This window comes from Poecilia reticulata, chromosome 2, assembly GCF_904066995.2.
Source record: "Poecilia reticulata chromosome 2, P_reticulata-male-v2, whole genome shotgun sequence".
NCBI classification, from domain to species: Eukaryota; Metazoa; Chordata; class Actinopteri; order Cyprinodontiformes; family Poeciliidae; genus Poecilia; species Poecilia reticulata.
Window position 1 is genome coordinate 6,187,936 of NC_088831.1, and position 21,278 is coordinate 6,209,213.

General features: G+C 40.2%; 3 protein-coding genes across 14 annotated transcripts in view; 2 read left to right on the forward strand and 1 right to left on the reverse strand.

Annotated features, from left to right (window-relative positions):
• The window catches only part of tceanc (transcription elongation factor A N-terminal and central domain containing), a 31,868-nt gene extending 22,358 nt beyond the window's left edge, over window positions 1-9,510 (forward strand). For 2 of the 8 annotated variants that reach the window (XM_008425884.3, XM_008425898.3), the window contains exons 2-3: window positions 6,178-6,257; window positions 6,999-9,510. In XM_008425884.3, coding sequence (XP_008424106.2) covers window positions 7,020-7,961 — 942 coding nt within the window. In that variant the 5' untranslated portion in view covers window positions 6,178-6,257; window positions 6,999-7,019 and the 3' untranslated portion in view covers window positions 7,962-9,510. Of the gene's footprint in view, window positions 1-3,734; window positions 4,118-6,177; window positions 6,258-6,552; window positions 6,626-6,998 lie in introns of those variants that run through there. The other 6 variants (XM_081616063.1, XM_081616067.1, XM_081616077.1 and 3 more) reach the window with 6 other exon arrangements.
• A 353-nt stretch (window positions 9,511-9,863) lies between these two features.
• Window positions 9,864-16,942, forward strand: LOC103474752 (ras-related protein Rab-9A-like). Of its 2 annotated transcripts, XM_081616089.1 has the most exons (3): window positions 9,864-10,110; window positions 11,995-12,050; window positions 12,631-16,942. In XM_081616089.1, the coding sequence occupies exon 3, from the start codon at window positions 12,709-12,711 to the stop codon at window positions 13,309-13,311; it is 603 nt and encodes a 200-aa protein (XP_081472215.1). In that variant the 5' UTR covers window positions 9,864-10,110; window positions 11,995-12,050; window positions 12,631-12,708; the 3' UTR covers window positions 13,312-16,942. The 2 variants fall into 2 exon arrangements, with proteins under 2 accessions (XP_081472215.1, XP_008424168.1); XM_008425946.3 differs by lacking the exon at window positions 11,995-12,050 and having other exon boundaries at window positions 9,881-10,110.
• LOC103474773 (neuronal membrane glycoprotein M6-b-like) overlaps window positions 15,604-21,278 on the reverse strand; it is a 41,366-nt gene continuing 35,691 nt past the window's right edge. For all 4 annotated transcript variants that reach the window (XM_008426001.3, XM_008425993.3, XM_081616044.1 and 1 more), the window contains exons 5-7: window positions 20,025-20,098; window positions 19,876-19,941; window positions 15,604-19,060 (exon numbers count right to left, since the gene is read on the reverse strand). In XM_008426001.3, the coding sequence (XP_008424223.1) occupies window positions 18,908-19,060; window positions 19,876-19,941; window positions 20,025-20,098 (293 nt within the window). In that variant the 3' untranslated portion in view covers window positions 15,604-18,907. The remainder of the gene's footprint in view (window positions 19,061-19,875; window positions 19,942-20,024; window positions 20,099-21,278) is intronic.

The window sequence follows — 21,278 nt, forward strand, 5'->3', positions numbered from 1 at the left end:
GGAACTAGAGAAACCCAAGGTGTTGCATTCCTTTATTGATTACCCAGAGACCGGAGGAGACATGTGGTCCCTCCTGCTCTCTGTTGGGCTGTTGATGTTTTTGCCACATGACCAATCAGGAATCTGTAGGAGCACACACACGAACACAAGCGTGCGTTCCCTCTTCTTTCACGGCTTCGCCTCCCTCGTCTTTTTTCACCCTCTCAGCACCTTTAACTTGACTATTGAGATTAAGGCCGAGCTTCCATCGAAGACGGCTGAAGCGGAGAGCAGGCGCCGAGAGGAGAAATGGAGGATGTAAGAAGAGGGGAGGGGAGGAGAGGAATGCGTTTGGTAAATTGGCAAAGAGGGGAGGGGGCTGGGCGAGACGAGGCAGCAACGTGGGGGAGCCGAAGGAGACGAGTAGCAGGAAATGAAGGACAAAGGAAAGATGGAGGGAGAGGGGGGTGGAAAACAGAAAGGTAGTGGAGTTCTAAGGAGTCCTGTCCGTGCTCACCGCAGGCCCATGAATTTTAACTGTGGGATATCTGGAATTTGAACTCAATCAGTCAGTGGAAATTACCACAGAGGCAGAGGGCTTCAAATGGAAAGTACCTCTTCACTTTCGTTCTGCTTTGGGACAAAAAAAAAAAAACCTCATGCAAACTCTGTCTTCTTCTTATAAGGCAAAAAGCATTGCAGCCTTCTCCTTACGTCAGATTGGCATATCGAACATGGACAAAGATATCCTCACACCTTAGAAGTGGGTCATAGTGGATAAAACTAGTCATTTTACAAACCTGGCACCAGTCCTCCAGACAATCTACTCTTATCTTGGTACTCATTGATAACAGGGAGCTTGTGTTGGTACACAGTCCTGTGGAAAATGCCCTTCCTTCTACTTTGTTGTTCCTACTTCAGTGTTTCAGATTGTCAAGCAAATTATTATTATCAGATAATCTCAACCCACATGAATTTACTGCTATTGATAACCTTTTTTTTTTCTTAGGTTGAGTTCGGTTTCACTTACCGAATGTAGAAATGGGAAATGCTGAAACGCTACTTAGAGGTCAATTTGGCCTCGTCTATTTTTATGTTTATTTTAGTTTAAAGTTAACTTCTTATCGAGTGCAATAGAAGTATGAAGTATGAGACGTTGTTTTTACTTGGAGAAATGCACCCAAAATTTTGTTATACAATGTTTCATTGCTATAGTCAAAGTAAAGATTCAAGTCTATTCCAAAAAAAAAAAACTCTACTACTTTTCCAAATAGGGCCAATTTGGATTGGATAGCTTTTTTTTTTCATTGCCTCAGGCTATTGTAGTTTGATGCAAAAATGTGCGAGTGATGAAAAACCTTGACATTTGACTATAAGAGTGCAGATATTTTTGCACAGAAGCCTACATGTCTAAAAAGAAACTGCATCCGGACCTCTATTTTCTGCACCTCACCATAACTTTTTAACATGCAAACACACACACACACACACACACATAGCTGCCCCGCATCGCAGCACCAACAGTAAACACAGACAGGAAATGTCCTTCAACAGTTCTCGCTTATCAGCGGCCAACATGGAACCACATCGGGAGGCTTTCGAACAACAAAACCCATGTTTGAGACTTGACCTTCTCCATGCCGTTTTTGTTTACTTCCTTCTTTTTACGTCCCCCCAACTGTTTTGACCGAACTGCTTCTTCCTTTTATCAGTGCTCGGTAGAAGCTAGGCTAACGTCACTTTTGGCCTTTTGACAAACACACGTCACTGCTAAAAGCTTCACCGACGTTTCGAGATGGAATGTTGCTGTTTCGTCACCACATGTTTAGAAAATGTGTTTGAAATCTCCTCTTAAGGCAGCCAGCATGAAATCTGTCCAACATTAACAACTTTATTCCAGTCTGTCTCCGAGGTAGAGCATGACGCTACTACCTAAAGCTTGCGACCATAGACGATTGTAAGAACGTAAATCGACTAATAACGTCGAGATCTTCACCTTTCGGTTCAATCCACACAATCCACCTCCATTTTCTCTTCGTTCCTGAACAAAACCCTGAGATACCTGAACGTCTACACTTTGCGTTGTTCAGAAGACGGAAATTGATCGTGGCTTAAGCTAAAAGATGTTTTCCTCTTGATGCTCCTAGAAGAAGTGAAATCAGATTATGCTTTCGTTCCCACCTGATTGATCCCTTTGTCTCTTTGTTGACCATGCAGTGGACTGTGTCCGTCACTGAAAGCCCAGCTCTGCTTTTTTGAATTTGGCCACACAGTGCAAGATCTCCTTTAGATACTGTGTAGGACTAAAGATTTCTCTAAACTCTCTCTTCTGTTTTGATTTCTAACTCTCACCAAGTGGCACGTAGGCGCTGTGCATCTTTGAGCGTAATCAATCTCACAGTTTCCACTTGAGGACTTCATCTCTGACTCCAGTGGAGCGATAAATGTCCTGCAGATGCGTCACGACTGTGAGCCAACGGATGATGTGATTATTTACCCCCGTGCGGCTATGCTGGTGGTGGAATTCCCACAAGGCCGAGCAGTCGTCCGGTCGCTGTGTGTGTGAAGGGTTTCATGGGAAAACAAATCAGGAGAGACACTGACAACTCAGGAGGGAACATTTAAAGAAGCGTCACCTCTTTCAGAGCTTTATGTTCTGTATTTTATGTTTCAGATAAGTTATTCTACAGAGAGATACACAGGAAAACAACTTGTTTAAGTTCAGACACCTTTAGCTTGCAGAAGAAGGGCGGCATCACAGCGGACATTACTAACGGTGGCTGCTTTTTTGCATTCTAGTGTTTTGGGGGAGTCTCGCTTCCAGCCCGAGGCGCAGCGGGGTTGCTAATAAGTGCGAATCTGAAAAGCTCATGACACTTCGCCTTGCCCGCCACTACCCGAACATAGAAAAAAAAAAAAGTCGAGAAGCGTCAAAAAACCTTGCAGGGTGTCAGACTAAACAGGCGAATCCTGCAGAAAACCCCTTCTACTCCAGTCGACTGCGATCACTGTCAAGGTCTTAAAGGTCGGGGGCGGGTGGGTGTGACAGGAGGGCAACAGCCAACCAAGCAGCCCCACGACACACACGCTCACTTCCGAACACACACACCCTGTCAGAAGCATTTAAGTAACCAACTCAGGGGTTGATTTTGCATTTGCAGCACTAAAAACCACAGGATTTTTTTCTTCTCGTTTTTGTCATGCGCGCTTTTGAAAAACCTGCACCATCCTGCACCTCTGAGTAGATGGCATGATAAGAAATACTGCCACTTTTTTAAAAAAACATTTTTTTTTTACAGCATTTGCATTAATAAAAACATTTCAGATCTTGCTAAAATAAAATTTCACATGCAAAAAAAAAAAGCTCACAAACCTTGAAATCTACTGTAGATGTAAACACAAACAATAGTTTGACTATCTTTAACCAGAAGTGAGATCGGTTACCATTGTGCTTTTGAAAGGTCAGGGACGTCACTGCAAAACAGATTTTTGGACACTTGATCATAACAATCAGGAAGCAGCTGCAGAACCTGCTCCCCACATGTTAGCTAAAAACAAAAGACAAGTTTGTCTTGTTTTAAACTGTTGAAAGAACTTTGGTTGTTTGCATTTTCATCCAACAAAGTTCCAGCTTGAACACTAAACGCGTGGATTTACATGTATAAAAATGGCCTCAGCAAATCTTTTCACTGCTCTTTTGTACACTCGGTATGTGCGTGCGTGTGTGTGGTGGGGAGGTCGGGGGGTTGGGTTCAGGTTGGAGGGTAGGGGCAGCTGGCAGGGACTTGCCAAGATGTCATGATTGTCAACTCATAAAGGAGCTGATCTCTTTAACAAGAAAGCTTCCCTCCTCCCCTGGATTTCTCAAGCTCAGGGTGGGGTAATATGTGTGTATGTGTGTGTGCGTGTGTGTGTGTTCATGCGTACATGCCATCATATGTGGCGTGGTCTAGCAAAGAGGTGGAGACAAAGGCAGGATGTGATACAGCACTTCCTCATTCAACTCTGCTGGATCCTTGGCAGTGCAGAGAGCGCCACCTCTTGGCGAGCTGTCACGACGGCGGCGGCGTGCTGGTAAAATTCCACTCCCCGAGATAAGGAAAGCACAAGTGCAAACAGGCCACAGTGAAATTACTCGGTAAGATCCAAGGAGCCTCATGAGTGCTGTTTTTTTTTTTTTGAGAATTCCGGTCTTGTCTGGCTTGGATGAAATTCTGCAGGAACGTCGAGCTTAACAGCTGAATCGGTTTGCTTTAGTTTATCATACATACATGTGGTGCTGAAGAACCCCACCCATGTCAACTGTAAAGTTTAAGGCCCTCAGACAAACTGAGAAGTTGACAAAATCCCCTTAAAGCCTCAAAGATGTAACGATGCACCTCGGCGTGCGCTCTCGGGTCTGGAAGTGTAAACATTAACGCTGCTAAAAGCTTCCTGGAAGCGCTGACTTCCATTTGGATCTCTGAGGGCTGCTGGGTGAAGACTTGAGAGGCCCGGAGTGATTAACCAAAGAGACGCTGGACCGGTTTTCCCCCCAAGGCCCTCCGCTGGCACTGGAAGGAGCTACAGGAATTCTGAAAACACATTTTTAAATTCAAAGTTAACACGGGTGACGTCGGTCTGTTTATGTATTTCTAATGCAAGTGTGTGCTTTTTGGCATTTAGCTCATCTATGTTACATTGCAAACTTACATGCAAATTTCCAGATTTCTCAAATAGTTTTTCTCTAACGTTTTTCATCACTTGAGTGCAAAACTTAGTTTAATCAAAAATCGTAAAACAACGAAGAAGTTGCTTTCCTAAAATGTCTCTTTGGTGATATTTGATTTCTATCAGGACTGTCATTAGCCTTGAATGTGCAATTAATTCCAGACAAACAATGAGTCATCTCTGCATTAGTGTCTGGAATGCAAAAAGCAGTCAAAAAATGTGGGAAGTTGTTAGCCTATTAGCGACAGAAGCAAATTTATGGTATTTAGTCTCTTGTGCAAGAGGGAAAAAAGGCTTGTTATCTGAAGAGAAATAGATTGGCCAGAGTGAGACAGTGGTCAGGGTTGCATGGGGGAGTCAAGCCTCAATCACTAAATGAGAGCTGAACATAAGGAGCAGTCAGCCAGAAGCTCAAGTCTTTCCTTACTTCAAATTAAACATTTTTCTTCTAAATGTGCGTTAGCTTCTTGCAAACTGTTGGTATCCACGCTCAGAATGGCAGTTTTAAAGTCTTTCTGGGCTTACTTTTGCAGATATGATGTGAAATGAGGTACATGAGTTGTGGTTTTTTACCCAGAAGGCTTTTGGGTTTGGGCCAACTCAATAAAACCTGGATGTTTTGCAACACTTGATTTTTATCTTCCGCTCGTTTCCATGCTGTCCTTTACCTTCATATCACTGAACACCTACCTTTTGGCCGCCCGACTCCTCTGTTTTATATTCCCAAATATAAGATTTCATCAAACTCAAAGTCTTAAGAGTTTAGGTACAAGTACGTGCAAACGCTTCGCACAGAAACATCTCAGGCCACAGAGGATCCTAAACACTCAATCATCTTTCTGTTTCATCACATATTATTGCACCACGGCCTAAAGACGTGCCTCGTCTTGTTATGAGATACCTTTTTGAATTCCTATCTCGAGGCCTGTTTTCTGCTTGTGTAAGGCAGATGCGTGTTTCTACATGCTGGATTCAACCGTTTGGTCCAAGGTTCATGGTCGTATTTATCCAGAGTAAATGGGGTTATGGTTGTTTCCTTAAAGATTATGGCACATTATCTCCTTTTTTTTATTGGTCACTTTATTTTAGTTGATGTCTGCACACACCCCGCAGCATGACAAATCCTACAGAGTTTTTGCTAACACAGAAGGTAAACAGAAACCTTTGAGCCGGCTGTGGGAAGAACCTGAACACACACACACGTAAATCCCTTTGGAAAAGCTCTAATCTCTCAGCACATATTTTGACAAATAACAAAAAGAAAACAAGGCATCAAGGTTTTGTTGGGATACAATTACAGTTCAAACAATGAAAAACTCCTTTACGACTGTGTGCTTAATCCAAATTGGTCCAGTGAGCATAATATCCACATAACTACGCATTTAACCAACTCATCCTACAACAACCTTTATTGCTAAAGTGAAGTGAACCTTCAGCTCCATCTAGTGGTAAATTAATGTTACATGTTTTGGGGTTTTGTTTTTCCAGACACAACATGGCTGCTCCCATACAGACGTTTTCTGGAATACGGTTCACAGGAAAAAGCAGCAAACCATGAAGAAAGCCAGGTAATATAACCGAAACATTTGTTAGTCAGTGTATAAAGAAAACATAGAAATGCCTCCAAAGAGATTTATAGTTTTTGTTTCTAGATTTTAAAACGCAATATTTGTGTAGCACTAGTTATACATTCCTGAATTCAATGTTTACCTCTAAATAAGAGAAGTCAATTCAATAGAATTACATTATAGAGAATAAATAACTTCAGTAGGTAATAGTCAAATGTACGCTTTAGCTGAATAAAGACAGTATTAAAATGTAAATGTAAAAAAAAAAACCGCATTTCTTTGCTGTGCTTTTCAGATAAACTGAAAGTTTAAGATCTCAACGCGTGTAAACAGGAAGGCGTTCAAGGTGGATGTGATCCATTTTCCTGGTTGGTGTTGGGACTCTGGCAGCAGCATTTCGGTCTAATTTTTACAAACACCTATAAAGACACCGCGACAACAAATCCAACCTACTGAAAATAACAGCATCCGCCAGTTTCTCTGTATCCTGTTTTGACAGGAAAAGCCAAAATGGTGGCAACACCTTGTAGGATGATGGTTAATTTTATTATATTTTGGATACTTTTTACATCCTGGCACAAATGTGAAGAGATGTTGTGATCGTCTTTAATCATAGTTAGGGGGAGGCGAGAACGGAGCCTTGAGGAACCCCACATGTAGTATTTGTGGTTTTGTACAGATATTACTGCCTGATCTGTTGAGATGAGCTGCTATGTAACGTTTGTATTGTTTCATTCTCAGTTTCATGTGTCTACAGACGCAATGGAAACAAAAGAAGTGATCCACTGTGCTCTTCAGCTAGAGAAGTTAGCTGCAGAGCAAAGCTTTGAGAGCATCTCAACTCTGCTTGGGGAACTTGATAAACGTGATATATCTCCAGAGCAGCTGGAAATGACGGACATAGTCAAAGTGCTTTATAAACTCCTGAAAACCTGCAGGGAGAGCAGCGTGAGGAAAATGGCGAGGAGTCTGCTGTCAAGGTGGAAGAGACAGTACGGTAGTGAAAGGCGGGGAAACTCGGCAAACTCCCGTGCTGTTTCCTCAGGACTAACAGAGGATGGGGGAGTTTCCAAAGATTCAGCACAAACAGGTGGAAATAAGGAGGGGAGAGCATCAGGACAGGAATGTGAGACTCCCACAGGCGAGACAACGTCTCCCTCTTCTGACTCAGTGAGAAACAAATGTGTTCAGCTCCTGCTGGCTGCCCTCCTCCACCCGGAACCTCCCGATGGAGACAAGGCAGCAGAGCTGGCGGAAAGCATTGAGCGGCACATCCACTGTCTCCACAAAGCCAACCACCTCAAATACAAAGCCTGCGTGAGGAGCAAGGTGGCCAACCTGAGGAATCCCAAAAACGGTCATCTACGCCAGGGTCTCCTGAGCAGCTCACTGGCGCCAGAGTCCTTTGCCCGAATGTCTGCGGAGGAGATGGCCAATGCTGAGCTACGCCAGCTTCGGGAGGAGTACTCATCCCGGGGTGTGAGCGAGAGGCAGCTTCCCCAAGGGTTGGAGGGTACACCGACGCAGAAGGTCCGCTGCAAACGATGCGGAGGATCGGACTGCAGGGTGACACAAGTGTCCAGAGGTGCCCTGTTTTTGCCCGCGTGGGTGAGGCGTGGCGGCCCTGACGAGGACGCGATGACCTTCGTTACCTGCGGTGGGTGTGGCCAGCAGTGGTACCACAGCGGCTGGGTGTGCCTCTGAATCCAAAAAGCCACGCTGACTATCTAGTGATGATATGGTGAGGAAGTTCATGAAAGCAGAAATCAGTTGTTTTTCTTTTAACTTCTGCATAAAGTTTTAACAAGGTTGCCTGCTTGTTTAAAAGTCCAAAAAGTGCTGCTTCATCTTTGCTAAAGCAGAGTCACTGCTAACTGGAATCAAGACAGAGTCAGTCATCATATCCTCCTTACTGATTCATTTCCTGCCTCTTCCAGGCCTAATAGCCCATCAGTGGTTTAGATACTGAACAGTGGCTGCTATTGCTAACAGCTTCCTGGTAAGCTTTGTGAATTAAAACGCCTCGAGGAAATCTTCATGCATCTTTGAACTTTCCATATTTTGTCAAATTCTTCTATGAATGGCGCCCAAAGTAACTGATTATGTAACTTATCAGAAACATGAACAAGGAAATATTTTTCGTATATTACTATATGACTAGTTAAAAATATATATTTTTACCATATTTTTGTGAAAACTTTCAAACAGCAGTATCGATCTACAAAAAGTTATGACATCATTTTTTATTTGGCTGTGTGACATCCCATTGTCCAGCACGCCCTGGGTAGAGAGCCAAATAATCTACTTTATTCCACATACTTAAGTGTATTTTTGTTGTGATTTGATTTGACATGATTTTAAAGTGGAAGACTTTTTTGTCAATACTTCCTTGAGTCTGGACTTTGACTGGGCCATTCTAACGTGTGATCTAAACCGTTCTCCTGGAAGGGGAACCTCCGGCCCAATCTCAAGTCTTTTGCAACAGGTTTTTCTTCTCGGATTGTCATGTGCTTAGCTCCACCCATTTTCCCATCATGTCTTACCAGCTTCCCCATTCCCGCATCATGATGCTGCCACAAGAACATATGCAAATGATGTCTCTGGGTCACAATGGTTGTGCCAATCCCTTACAAAAATGGAAGCAAAAAATTCTTCTGGCCTCTCACAATTGCCCTTTCATTTGCAGCAAACTGAGTCCAGTGAATGAGACGTGTGATATTCGAGCCCCGAGGACGATCAGGACCGACTCGTGTCAGAGAATGTGCCGCCATTCCTGCCATTTTTATGGTTACTCTGCCCACCATCTCTGTTTACTTTTTGAATTATCTCTAAGTTATTTTGTTGAAAAAAGGATTTCATCCTTTAGTCACTCTGGCTTGTCGTGTTATTACTCCAAGAAGCATCAAATAGGGAATGGTGGCCAAAATCTTTCAAAGATCACCACGTGGAAAACTGAAAGTAGTATTTAACACTTTACATTGGTTTGCAGTGATTCAGCTGATATTTTCCAAACTTTTAATGTGATGTACGAGTTGCGTCTCACTTTAAAGCCTAAATACATTTCAAACTTTTTTTAATTACTTCACTGAATGTTTGCAAAGCTACTGAAAAATAATTGTTTTTAAAAGTACGGACAAATTTATGAGTTGATATTTGTTCTCTTGTATTTTGAAAAATGAATCAGACAAATGAGCCTCCAAAAAAAAAATGTTTCCCCTCCCTTCATAAATAAAATTAACATTTAAAAACTGTTTGGGTGATTTCTTTATTTCATCATTACACATATATTTTAATGATAAACATGATGCTTATTCTTTAGAAATTGGTTTCATGCATTTGGAGCATTTAAGGTGAATAGCAGTTGTTTTAACAGCTGTGAAGAAAAAAAAATACATATATGTATGTTGAATACTCTGGTGAACTTAAAGAAAACTACATTTTTAGAATTCATATTACTTACTTTGAATCTAGCAGGTTTGACCCTCTGAAAGTGAGGTTATATTATAACTAGTTGGAAGTAAACTTAAGTGTCTTGTGCTTCTAAATTATTGTAATTTTACTTCTGCTTTTATCATAACTGTGAAAAATTACAAAATGACTGTTATAGATTTTTTTTTTCCCCCCCCACCACAAAATGTGAACCACGCCACGCATGTATCGGATTAAGTTCCCGCATCAGGGAGGAGGCAGGCGTGACCATCAGAGGGTCATATGAGCGTCATCAGCTGCTCCTGCGCTTCACAGCAGCGGGGACACACGGAGCTCCATGTCGGCGCTGGATAACTGCGCTCTGCCGGGGTAAACGGGAGGATGCAAACCGCTGGAAGCCTGCGATAAGCCCCCATAGGAACAGGTACGTCTAGTGAGGAAGAAAATGTTGTGTGTTGTTGTTTAAATGGGAAACTTCCTGAAGTTTTAATCTGTGAAGTCGTAAACGTGACGAAGCTTCCATTGTCGGACGGACTCCAGTCTCTTTACTTTTATTATTTGTGGCAAAAATATTACCTCGCAATAACATGTTAGTTTTGAAGTGATAATTTGTTTGTTTTGATTTAGTTTATTTTAGCACATAATTTGAACAAAAATGAATTGACTGTCTGTACGCACAGCCGGTCTGAAGCAAACCAAATTATGTCTGTGGGTATGTCCCGCCAGGCCACCTGGGGGCAGCCAAGAGCACTTAGATTTTCATGTAATACAGATTTCAGACCTTGTTTTCTTTCAAGTTGCTTTTCAGAGTGAGGCAACTTTTCATAACATTTAAATTGTATTGTGCATTTTTATTATTATTTTTGTTATTATTTCTAAATGGTTGTTAAATAAATTAATGCTTATACTGTGGTGAAATTGCCCTGGTAATGTTTTTTTTTATCCTCTCTCGATTTTAAAATAAATATAAAGAAGTATTTTTAATTGATAAACTAATTGCGGTTTTAATCTTACAGCTAACTTCATCACAGGTTCACTGGTTAGCCATAAAACCGTATCTTTTTCTTTTTTAAAATTCACCATTCAAGCAAGAATAAAAAATTGTGGCGCTTGTGGCTCTTAAATCAACATCCACTTATAGGGCCCCATTTAACTTTGGGCTGACCTGTGCAAACAAACAAACAAACAAACAAACAAACAAACAAACAAACAAACAAAGCTTCAAGGAATTTCCAACCTCAAATACTTACCCAAGTTATTTAAAGTGTAATCATTAACCAGCATTCTTGCTTCCTCATAAACAGTTCAAAACAATCACATGTCGAATCAGAGGCACTTCTCTTGAAACTGCAAGCTAAGCTTTAACCTTGACTCCGGTGGGTAAATCATTACTCTGCAGTTTCCCTGGGATTAAAAATGAAACCTGACTTGTTGCATTTTGAGGGTTTAACCAGGGTTTAATTAAAGTCACGCACCCAGTTTAGTAACGGCAGTCATGTCGCACAGAAGCTGCTGAAAGAAGCACATGACTCCCGAGCGGGTGGCCGTACACTTCTGCTTCTGCTGCTGTCTCTAGAGGAAACGACAGAAGCAGCAGCAGGTTTCAAGGCTCCAAGACAAAGAGATCATTTACCCACTGGTATTCGTTCCGCTGCCAGTTCATGTGACGCTTCATCTTTATGGGCCTTCAGCTTATCTCTTTGGTTGGGTTATATAGAGACATTACCAACTGGAAGCTTCACACTGGACCTGTTAACCCCATGTAAAAACACTTTTTCCTTCCATTCAACTTTCCATTAATATAGTTGGATAAAGCACTTTGTAAAATACCAGCTGTTTTAGTAATGATTTGTTAAGCAGCATAGCTTATGCTAGCACCTCAAATTTGACCTTTTACACAGATTTAGTTTTTCAAAATGTCTTCAGGGTTACTTTAGATTTGGTGTATATATTTTACCATCATAATATTAGAGTTTTATGGCCTTATTGTACTGTTATGATCAAAAACTGCTGGTTTAAATGACTTAAATGCATCTTTATGTGATAATTAAAATCTTTAAATGCTAAAGGGCAAAGGATGTTTATTTTAGTTCTTTCTTTCACATTTTTTTCTATCTGGTTTAAACTGAATTAATCATGACAAGTTATCTGCTCCTCAGCTTGTTCATTGATTTTTATCCTGTCTTTGTGTCCTTAAGCGACCTTTAGTAATTAAATGATTGCATAAAACCACTTGATTAGTTTTCCACAGTTAATGCAGGCGTTTGTAAAATGTTTCGGTTCTGATCTGTCTTTTTTTTTTCTTTAGAGGTTTCTGCTTGAAAGGTTCTGCTCAGAGGAAAGAAGTAGTTTCCCACTGCTGAGGTTTTTTTTTTTTTTTTAATACTCGTGATCAGCATTCATGTGATGCACCACACGGATTATTTCATGCCTAACCTATTACACATAGTTTATATGTGTGGCGTAGTGTAAGATCTGGACTGTTAATAGGATTATCTGGTCTGGTTGAGTGAAAGGAAACATGTAAGCCGTTAATGTAACATGGTAGACGATACAGTGAAAGCAGTTTGTCCTAATCTAAACTTTCTGTTGAAGGTCAAACATACTAAGCTGTTTTTTTTTTGTTGCTTTTTTTTTTTTTTTTGCAGATTAAATCAGTCAGAACAAACTAAGGAGTACTTTTGCTTTGGTTTCCAAACTTCTTTACAGTTGGGAATATCTTCTTATTGATACAGAAAGATACAGAAAAAAGCAATTATTGAAGTAAAATGATAAAAGAAGTAAATAGACATGTTATTTTAAATTAATGCATTTTAGATAATGCCTTACTTCACTGTTGTATATATAAAGTCCTAAATGTTCATGTGAAATACAGTTGTATATAGTAGAACATTTGGCTATTAGGTTGTACGTGAAGGTAATTGGATGCCTTGTTCCCCTTCAGGTCCAACTCCTGGTTCTGGTTCTGGTGTCTTCAGAACTCCTGTCTGGCCTCTTGGTGTCCAACCCCACTGCAGCCAGGATGTCCAAGTCCACTCTGCTGAAGGTCATCCTCCTGGGCGACGGCGGCGTTGGCAAGTCATCCCTCATGAACCGCTACGTCACCAACAAGTTCAACTCGCACCTCTTCCACACGATAGGCGTGGAGTTCCTCAACCGAGAGCTGGAGGTGGACGGGCGGCGGGTCACCCTGCAGATCTGGGACACGGCGGGACAGGAGCGCTTCCGAAGCCTCCGCACGCCCTTCTACCGCGGCTCCGACTGCTGCCTCCTCACCTTCAGTCTGGACGACGGACAGAGCTTCCAGAACCTCTCCAACTGGAAGAAGGAGTTCGCCTACTACGCCGACGTCAAGGACCCCGACAGCTTCCCGTTCGTGGTGCTGGGCAACAAACTGGACGTCCCCGAGCGCCAGGTGTCTGGGGAGGAAGCCCGCAAGTGGTGCCGGGAAAACGGAGGGCACCCGTACTTCGAAACGAGCGCCAAAGACGCGACAAACGTAGCGTCGGCCTTTGAGGAGGCGGTGCGTCGCATTCTGTCATCTGAAGATGGAGACGATCACCTGATTCAGACCGACACAGTGAACCTGCAGAAGAAGCCTCGCCCTGAGCCCAGCTGCTGTTAATCTGAGGGACTTCGGGGATTTTGGTTGGGCCTTTTCACTGATGCTACTGTACAGTTCTGCATGCTACTATTTATGCTTAAACCTGGATCAACATTTTAATGTCAAGTTTTAGCTCAACAATCAAAACTACACTACGTTTGGTTCACATATACTGAGGTTATCTGTTTTGTTTGTATCAGGGAAGCAATAAAGACCAAAAAAAAAAACTGTGATTAAAATATGTTGATGCCTACAAAAACAGAAGTTGAGATTATTTTGTGCTCATATTGCAGAAGTAGTGCTCGGATTGACGTTAACTCTTGCACACCCACTGGATTTAGTTTTATTCTCTCCTAAAATAATCATTCTTGTTTTGTATTGGGGTAAAAAAAAAACTGCATAGAACCCCAGAGCTCTCATTTCTGAATAACTCATAGTGAAATTATCTTTTAAAGTATGAGATTTTTTGGATACATTATAGCCCAATATAAAGCAAACAACTTTCATATCTCTCAAGTATGAGAGTTTTAGCTACATTATACTCCAATATGAACCGAACAACCTAAGTTTTTGCTCTAAATGTGCTGGGAAGTTGACACAAATTTGTAGAATAATTCAGGTAATTTTCGTTTTATTTTTGTGCAGTACCCTTTTCGTCCACATGGTTGCGCCACTGTTTTACAAAGTTCATGTTCAAACCCAGTTAAAATCTGTTGAAAATCGGAAGATTTAAAGCCTTATCACTGCATTATCAGAAACACACACAACCTAAATGGTAAATCTTCATTGTAGAATTAAAAGGAACCATGAAAACAATCGGTTACTTTTAACAAGGGTGACTAATACTAAAGATTAGCCAATAAAGAGTGGTAAATATAGCAGACGTGCCTTACATTAAATTAAACATTCAGCAATTTAAAGACTTTTATGTCACAAAACCCGCCCCGTTTTACTGTAATAGGTGTTTCCTCGTAACTTTTTTGATATTTTAAATAAAATCCGCTGGACATCGACAGGTAAAAACAATGATTGGTCACAGGAGGCAGCAATTAGACGGAATGACGTCACCTCTGACGTCATCTGGAAACGAAGAAAACGCGAGGATTAAAAAGTAAGTTTTCTTTTGCTTTAATAGATAAAGTTTTAAACAAAAGATTTTTACTTTATTTTATTTATGTAATTGAGAGATTTGGTCAAGTTGAGCCACAGATTTATCAGTAGGAAAGATTTTGAAAAGCGATAAAACCAAATGACTCGTTTTGCTTTTTTAAGCTAAAACGCGCCGGAAGAGTTGTTTTCTGTCAATTTTGTTATATACCAATTATTATTAAATAAAAATGAAAGCAGCAGGTGTAGCTATTCTTTTAGTCTAAGCTAAAAATAGAATTAGACAACTATTCGAGATAAATGCATACATTTTTAGCAAGTAAGAGCAAACAAAAAAATAAAACAAACTCAGTAAGTCTGTAAGGTAGTTAATTTTAAAAAGGCACTTTTTTGATAAAGTCAAAATTCTGAACTTCCATTTACTTTTCAAAGATAACAATCAGCCACATTTAATATCAGTAATTCCTTCTGTAAAGATAATTTTGTGGCTAAAAGTTAAAATCTGCTCAGTAGAATGTGGGAATCTGCATAACTCATACATTCTTTAATGTAAAAAGTTTTTTTACACTGATTTGTATAAAGAAATTTACAATATTGACTATGTTTATTCTTCTTTTGAAAATATAACATTAAATGTGTATGTACAGAGAAGTTAGTAAATATATAGAATAATTTAAAAACAATATACTTGCTGCTAGCACACAATGTAAAGCATAATGCAATCAGAATCAATAATGAAATTCATAGATGTGCAACTTTTTTGACAAATTGTAACTTTTATTTCTAAGTAAAAAAAAGTGACAATAATCTGTAACTAAAGACCATGTAAGACTTACCTGATACCAAACAACAACAAAAAATGGATTCAATAATTAAAACGAGTTGACGTTCATTGTATATATTTTTCAATATTATTTGTGGTTTCATAAATATATTATCAGAAATGTTATTTAATTTAATAAGAAGCCTCTGACTACCTTTGTCTCTCGCTAATTTCAGATTATAAGATGTATCCAGTGAATACACTGTGAAACAGAGTTAAAGTAGCTGCCCTATATTTAATTAATAGTTAGATTCTTGTAAGTCGGGCTTTTGCTTTTCTTTTTGCGGTGAACCTTAGACACATTTTGTAGCCCTCGACTGTTTTCACTTTGTAAACTTTCAGTAAAAGTCACAGATCGAAGAAAGAGGCAAAATACACAGTCGTCACGATAATAAAAAATATCGGTTTTACTAGAGAAGGTTACAAAAATCACCATATAGGAGTCATAGAACTATTTCAAACTTAAAAAAAAAAAAGGAAAAAGAAAAAACCAGAATGAAACACCTACAGGGACTACAATGCCATCAAAGTACAATGGAGTTTTTCTTTAGAAAAGAGCAGGGGTGGAGAGAGGGGAGGGAGGAAGGGGGCAAAACACCGCCTACCATAGTTGTCAGTACAAATGACTACACATCACCTGAAAAAACTGCAAAGACACAGTCATGTCTCCTTCATGCAAATAACGAGGAAACAACAACACCCTGACACGCATCATCGGCTTATAGGAAATTGAAGTTTTGCCTTTTACATCAACCTGGCGGCAAAGCACGGATATTTATTCAACATAACACACATGGCAATATAGTCCTTTTTTTTTTTTTATACAGAATAGACAGCTGCGCACATGGACGATACTGACATGCTTCATCTCATCAAAATTCAAAAAATTTCTTCTGTCTACTTTTTTCTTCTTTTTTTTAAGGGTTAACTAATCGGTCATGATTAATATAGAATATAGGCCATGATTATTGAAACACATCTGGTTATAAAATTAATGTATGAAAATTCCTGACTTGTTTTATTCAGTGTAAACATCCAAAACAGTCTTTGTGGCTTGTATGAGAAGCATGGCATTAAAAAAAAACAGGAGAAAAGAGAAAAGAAAAGAAAAAAGTGACTTTAGTCACGCATTTGGCTAAAAATAAGCACAAACATGTTCCATAAAATACTTAACCACGAGAACCCAGCTGCCTAAAATGGATAAAGAGAATAATAATAATAAAAAATAATAATTCCCATATTTTTTTCTTCACATTTTAAGATGTATACGTCACAATCACCTCAAATCCATCATATAATCATGACTGAACTGTGTCCCTCTCACGACATATCATTGAAGATGTTACATTACAATTAGTATATCAAATGCAGAACTAGTATTCGAGTGCTAAACACATTTCTCAAAGGGTACGTTTACATATATTTTGTTAAAGAAAAATTAAAAAAAAGAGCATGTCAGAAATATAACATGGATTGTGTTCTCCCCGTTTAGGGGGCGTGGGAAGGGGTGTGGATCAATCTTTTTTTTTTTTTTTTTTTTTTTTTGGGGGGGGGGGGGGTTATTCTGCTATTTACAGGTGAATTTAGTTCCCTGAAAGGAGGAACCGGTGGGTTGAGTTCACACAGGATAAGATCAGTAATCAGGTCGGAGTTTAAATGGTGAATGTTTTGGAAATAAAACACGAGTCGGATTTGGTTTGATACCTGAGGTGTGTGTCTTTTTTTTTTAAGACCTAGATTTGCAGCGCCCTCCACACTTAGAGACAGCCTTGTTATGGTTGTAAAGAAATAAAAAATAAAACTCTTTAGAAAAAGTCCATTTGAGCATCATTCATTCACAGCGTAGATGTAAAAAAATTTAAATAAAATTGCAAAATCACTGACCCGACAATTATCTCTAATGTTTCTATTAAAAATAAATGAAAAAAAAAATCTAATTAACTTTACTTTTAAAGTGTCTGACATTTTTCCCACGCAGTCAAAAACTAACTTAAAACAAAAACAAGTTTTTAAATTCAATTTACCTTCTGAATAATAAACTGAACATGTAGTATTTTCATAACATAAACAAAATAGTCTAGAAAAGGGCAAAATAAAAACATAAAAATGGGTTTTGCACGCTTGCCTAAAAAAATTCTCTATTTTTAAGAGTCAATTGGCAAAAATATGATTTTTTTTGCTATATCTAACATTTCTTATTTAATGTTTAATAATTCAGTGCCAAAAAGCAAGTGTCTGTCTGCTTCTCAGTTGGCGGACCGCAAAAAAAAAAAATCACAGAAAGTGCCTAAAACGATCCACGGCCCTCAGTTTGGACACCGTCCCATTTTGTCAAATGGGATTTGACCAAGACTCCTGTTTGCATTAGCTAAATTAGTCCTGAAATCGCCTAAACTTACCCACATGTACAGCCAAAGTAATAACTAGAAATGGCATCCCCATTGCATGATGCTGCCACCATATACTACATAATAATAAAAATTAAACGTAGACATTTTAACCACTTGTGCCAGTAATTGTGGAGGGCGCCGCCTTTGACTTTTATTTCAGCTGGTGATGAATGTAACAAAAAAAACAAACAAAAAAACTCAAATGGTCTTAAAAAGAGACATTTGGCGAGCCTCCTTGCATTCTTTCACGGCCAGATGAGAGGACTGGTTCCATATTTATGACCTCTCAGCGAGAAAACGTAATCTTAATCCAGGACATGGAAGCAGATAAACTGTTAACGGATCCTATAAGAAAAGTAGCGCTTAAATATACTTACTCGAATGCACAGAAATCCTTTGAGATACTACATGGTTTTTCATTCTTTTAGGGATTTACTAATGGAGGGGGGAAAGAAAGGGTTTGTCTTGCTCAAGGGACTTTATTCTCCCCCATTTTAATTTATTTTTAAATAGTGCAACAATGTTCGGAGCAATAGCAATAAAAAGTCAAAGTGGTGGGGAAAGAAAAACTAAAAGAAGAAAAGAATCTATGAGCCCAAACTCTTAAAGATCATAACAATACCTGGCATACTTTTCAGAGTATTTAAAAAAAAAAGAACATTCACACACATTCACACAATATATTCATATTCATATATATATATATGTATATAAAACACCAAAAAACAGAGGAACTTGGTTGCTGTGGTGCTTCCCAGTGGCTGAAGCACACAGTGAACATTGTTTTTCGATTTTTATTCTGTTTTTTTTTTCTTTTTTTGTTGTCGTTAGGAGCTATGTGTCGAGAGGCTGTGCTGGCTCAGGGCGCGAGGCCATCACAGCCGGGCCACGTTCACGAGCCGCCGCCCAAAAAGCACAGGGAGGGAGGAAGAGGAGGAGGAGGCGCTTTGAAAACCAATGTACCGTACCTGAGCTCGACCCCCGACGGGGCGAGCCTTCACCGCTCTGAATCAGCCGCCTCCGTCCGGGGCCTGGCCGCTCTCCTCCCGACCCTCCAGCCTCTTCCCCTACCGGTGGTGAGAGCGCGCTGGCGCCTCGGAGCGGAAAGCGCTTCTGGGTAAACGGAAGAGGATGGAGAATCAGGAGACCGGGGGGCTGTCGAACATGACCGAGGTGGTTTTGTTTTGTCGTGGGGAGGAGGAAGGGGGAGTTTGGGGTTGGCGGGCGCTAGGTGTTGCGGGATGGGTTTAAGATTTGGGGGAGAAGATGAGCAATGGCAAGAGAGGACGCTTTGTCCTTATGAGTAGGAGGAGGAGTTCTGGCCGTCCTTGGAGCGCGCCTCGGCCTCCAGGTCCTGGTCGTCCTTGGTCTTGATGTCTTGGTAGTCATGCGTGGAGGCGGCGGTCTTCAGGTACGCCCAGTTAGCCGCTAAAATCATCAGGTAGTGGATCTGAGAGCACAGAGGGAAAAAAAAGTCTTAGTGTCTTTGTCTTAGTGTCTGAGCCAAATGAACAAGAACGTCCTGGACTTAAAGGTACTGAAATATCTTTTTGTTCTCTTTTTGTTCTCCCTAATTATGTTAAGTGTCATTAGTAACTACAGTAAATACATTTATTAGGCTAAAAAAAAGCTATCCAAAACAACCTGAGTAGATGTGAAAATGTAATTACCCTCCTCCTTAAATTAAGAGCTAAATAAGATTAACCATCTTTCTTAGTTTAATCCCATGAATCCCATCCAAAGCTTATTACTGCACCTATAAAATCAAGAAATTTCTTGATTTTATAAACAGGAAGTGGGCCAAATGATCTAAAAAGAAAATAAAAGCAATAGCTATGAATTAAACGTCCTAATCTGAACAAAACTATTTCTAAGCAGCCACAGTGAGAACCATTACCCACTTATGGCTGAAGAAATATGTTAATGCTGCCAGTCCATTTTCATGACACTGTTACTTTAAAAGATCAAAAAACAAAAAGGCAAAGCAGGTGACCCAGTGAAACGTGTGTTGAGATGTTTCATGACTTTTTTTTTTTTTTTGGCATCTCCATTTCCCTGGATGCAAAACACAAAAGTCCACCTCCACAGTGGAGTAAAACACAGACGCTCACACCACACACACACACGCTCGCATAACAAGCCGCGGGGCAGGATTTCAGCTGATAGTACAACACATTTACGTGAGAGGCGCGGTTGCCACGGCAACAGATAAGCATGCCATGGCAACGTGCATATTTTGAGCGGTGGGTTATCAGAGCAGCTCACCAGAGCGATGACGGTGGCTCCGGCACCGGCCAACGCCACGATGTAGAGGTGGTAGGACAGGTAGAACTGAGAGGGGAAGGATTTTAAACAAGTTACACAAGAATAAACTGAAAAAAAAGTGGAAAAAAAATAAAAAATCACCCACTCACCTCGCTGGTGCTGCAAATATCTGTCAGTGTGGTTCCACAAGCCTTCCCAGGTGTTGCGTTCAAGGGAATAACGCCTGCAGGATCAAAGAGACGAAATGTCACCAAACGACAAGAAGCGTTTTTTTTTTTTTTTTCCTGATTGAAAGTATTATGAATGAGGCTCAGAGAAAGATTAAAGGAAACAGTGCTGCTGCTGGAAAAATATGGGTCATTATTCTGATTGAATTTCCACCTCATTTCATCATAAAGGCTGAAAAATATAATTTATCAACGTAATTTGGCCTCTTTCTTGTTTCAGTCACAAAGAACTATAATCACTCCTCAGTTTTAGCAACTGCTCACAATAATTTGGCGCCTCCCACTAATTGGGTTAATATTCTGAAGCATATCCTTATCCTACTTCATAGTCCGGCCAGCTGTCGTTCAGATGTGGGTCAAATACTGTACATTGTTCCATCAAACGGTGAACCGTAGCACTACGAGATTCTATTCTCCATATTTAAACTGCATTTTTTTATTTTCTTTTCGTTTTTTTGGGTTTTTTTTTTTTTACCATCCTGCTGGTTTGAAAATCAGAGGCTTTCACTTCAGATGCTTCTCTCTGAGCTCCTTGATCAAGGGGAGTCGCTCTTCATCTTTGAAGAAACGCAGCCGTGCATGTTCTGCATTCGCTCTCTGAAGCTGCGAATGCAATATTCAGAAAGGAGATGCATTTAACATCCCGCGCTGCTGGAGAGTATTCCTTCCCCTGAACTTTTCACAGATGCTATTTTATGGATCAAAACAAAATGGCGCTGTGTTGACGATTTTCAAAACTTTAACCACTGGATATTGTATCTTTTGACCCATCGTTCGTTGTAAAATAATTTAAGCTCAGTCAAATTGGATGGAGAGCATTTGTTTGAAGTGTTTTTTTTTTTTTTGCACCAAAACAGGGTGTTTGAGGCTAGCACTAGCATGTTTTGCTGTGGAGAAAGTGTCATCAAGGGGATGCGCAGTGTTAGCCTTCCTCCACATATTGTGTTTTGCAAGTTGGCTAAAAGATTTGCACATGTTTGCAGTGCCCTTCATATGGTGCAAACAATGCTTTCTTTCTACAGTGGCTCCTCCAGAAATATTAAAAATCTCCCTAACTGCTTCTCTGATTATCGCTCTCCTTGACTGCCTTGTTATTATCGGAGGGCGGCCATATTTGCAGCCGTTCCATTCTCAGATGATGGGTTGACGATATTGGTTTTGTGTTAGTTGAATACG

Bases quoted from the DNA above. Each gene is read 5' to 3' on its own strand.
- LOC103474752 (XM_081616089.1), top strand. From the start codon at position 12,709: ATGTCCAAGTCCACTCTGCTGAAGGTCATCCTCCTGGGCGACGGCGGC.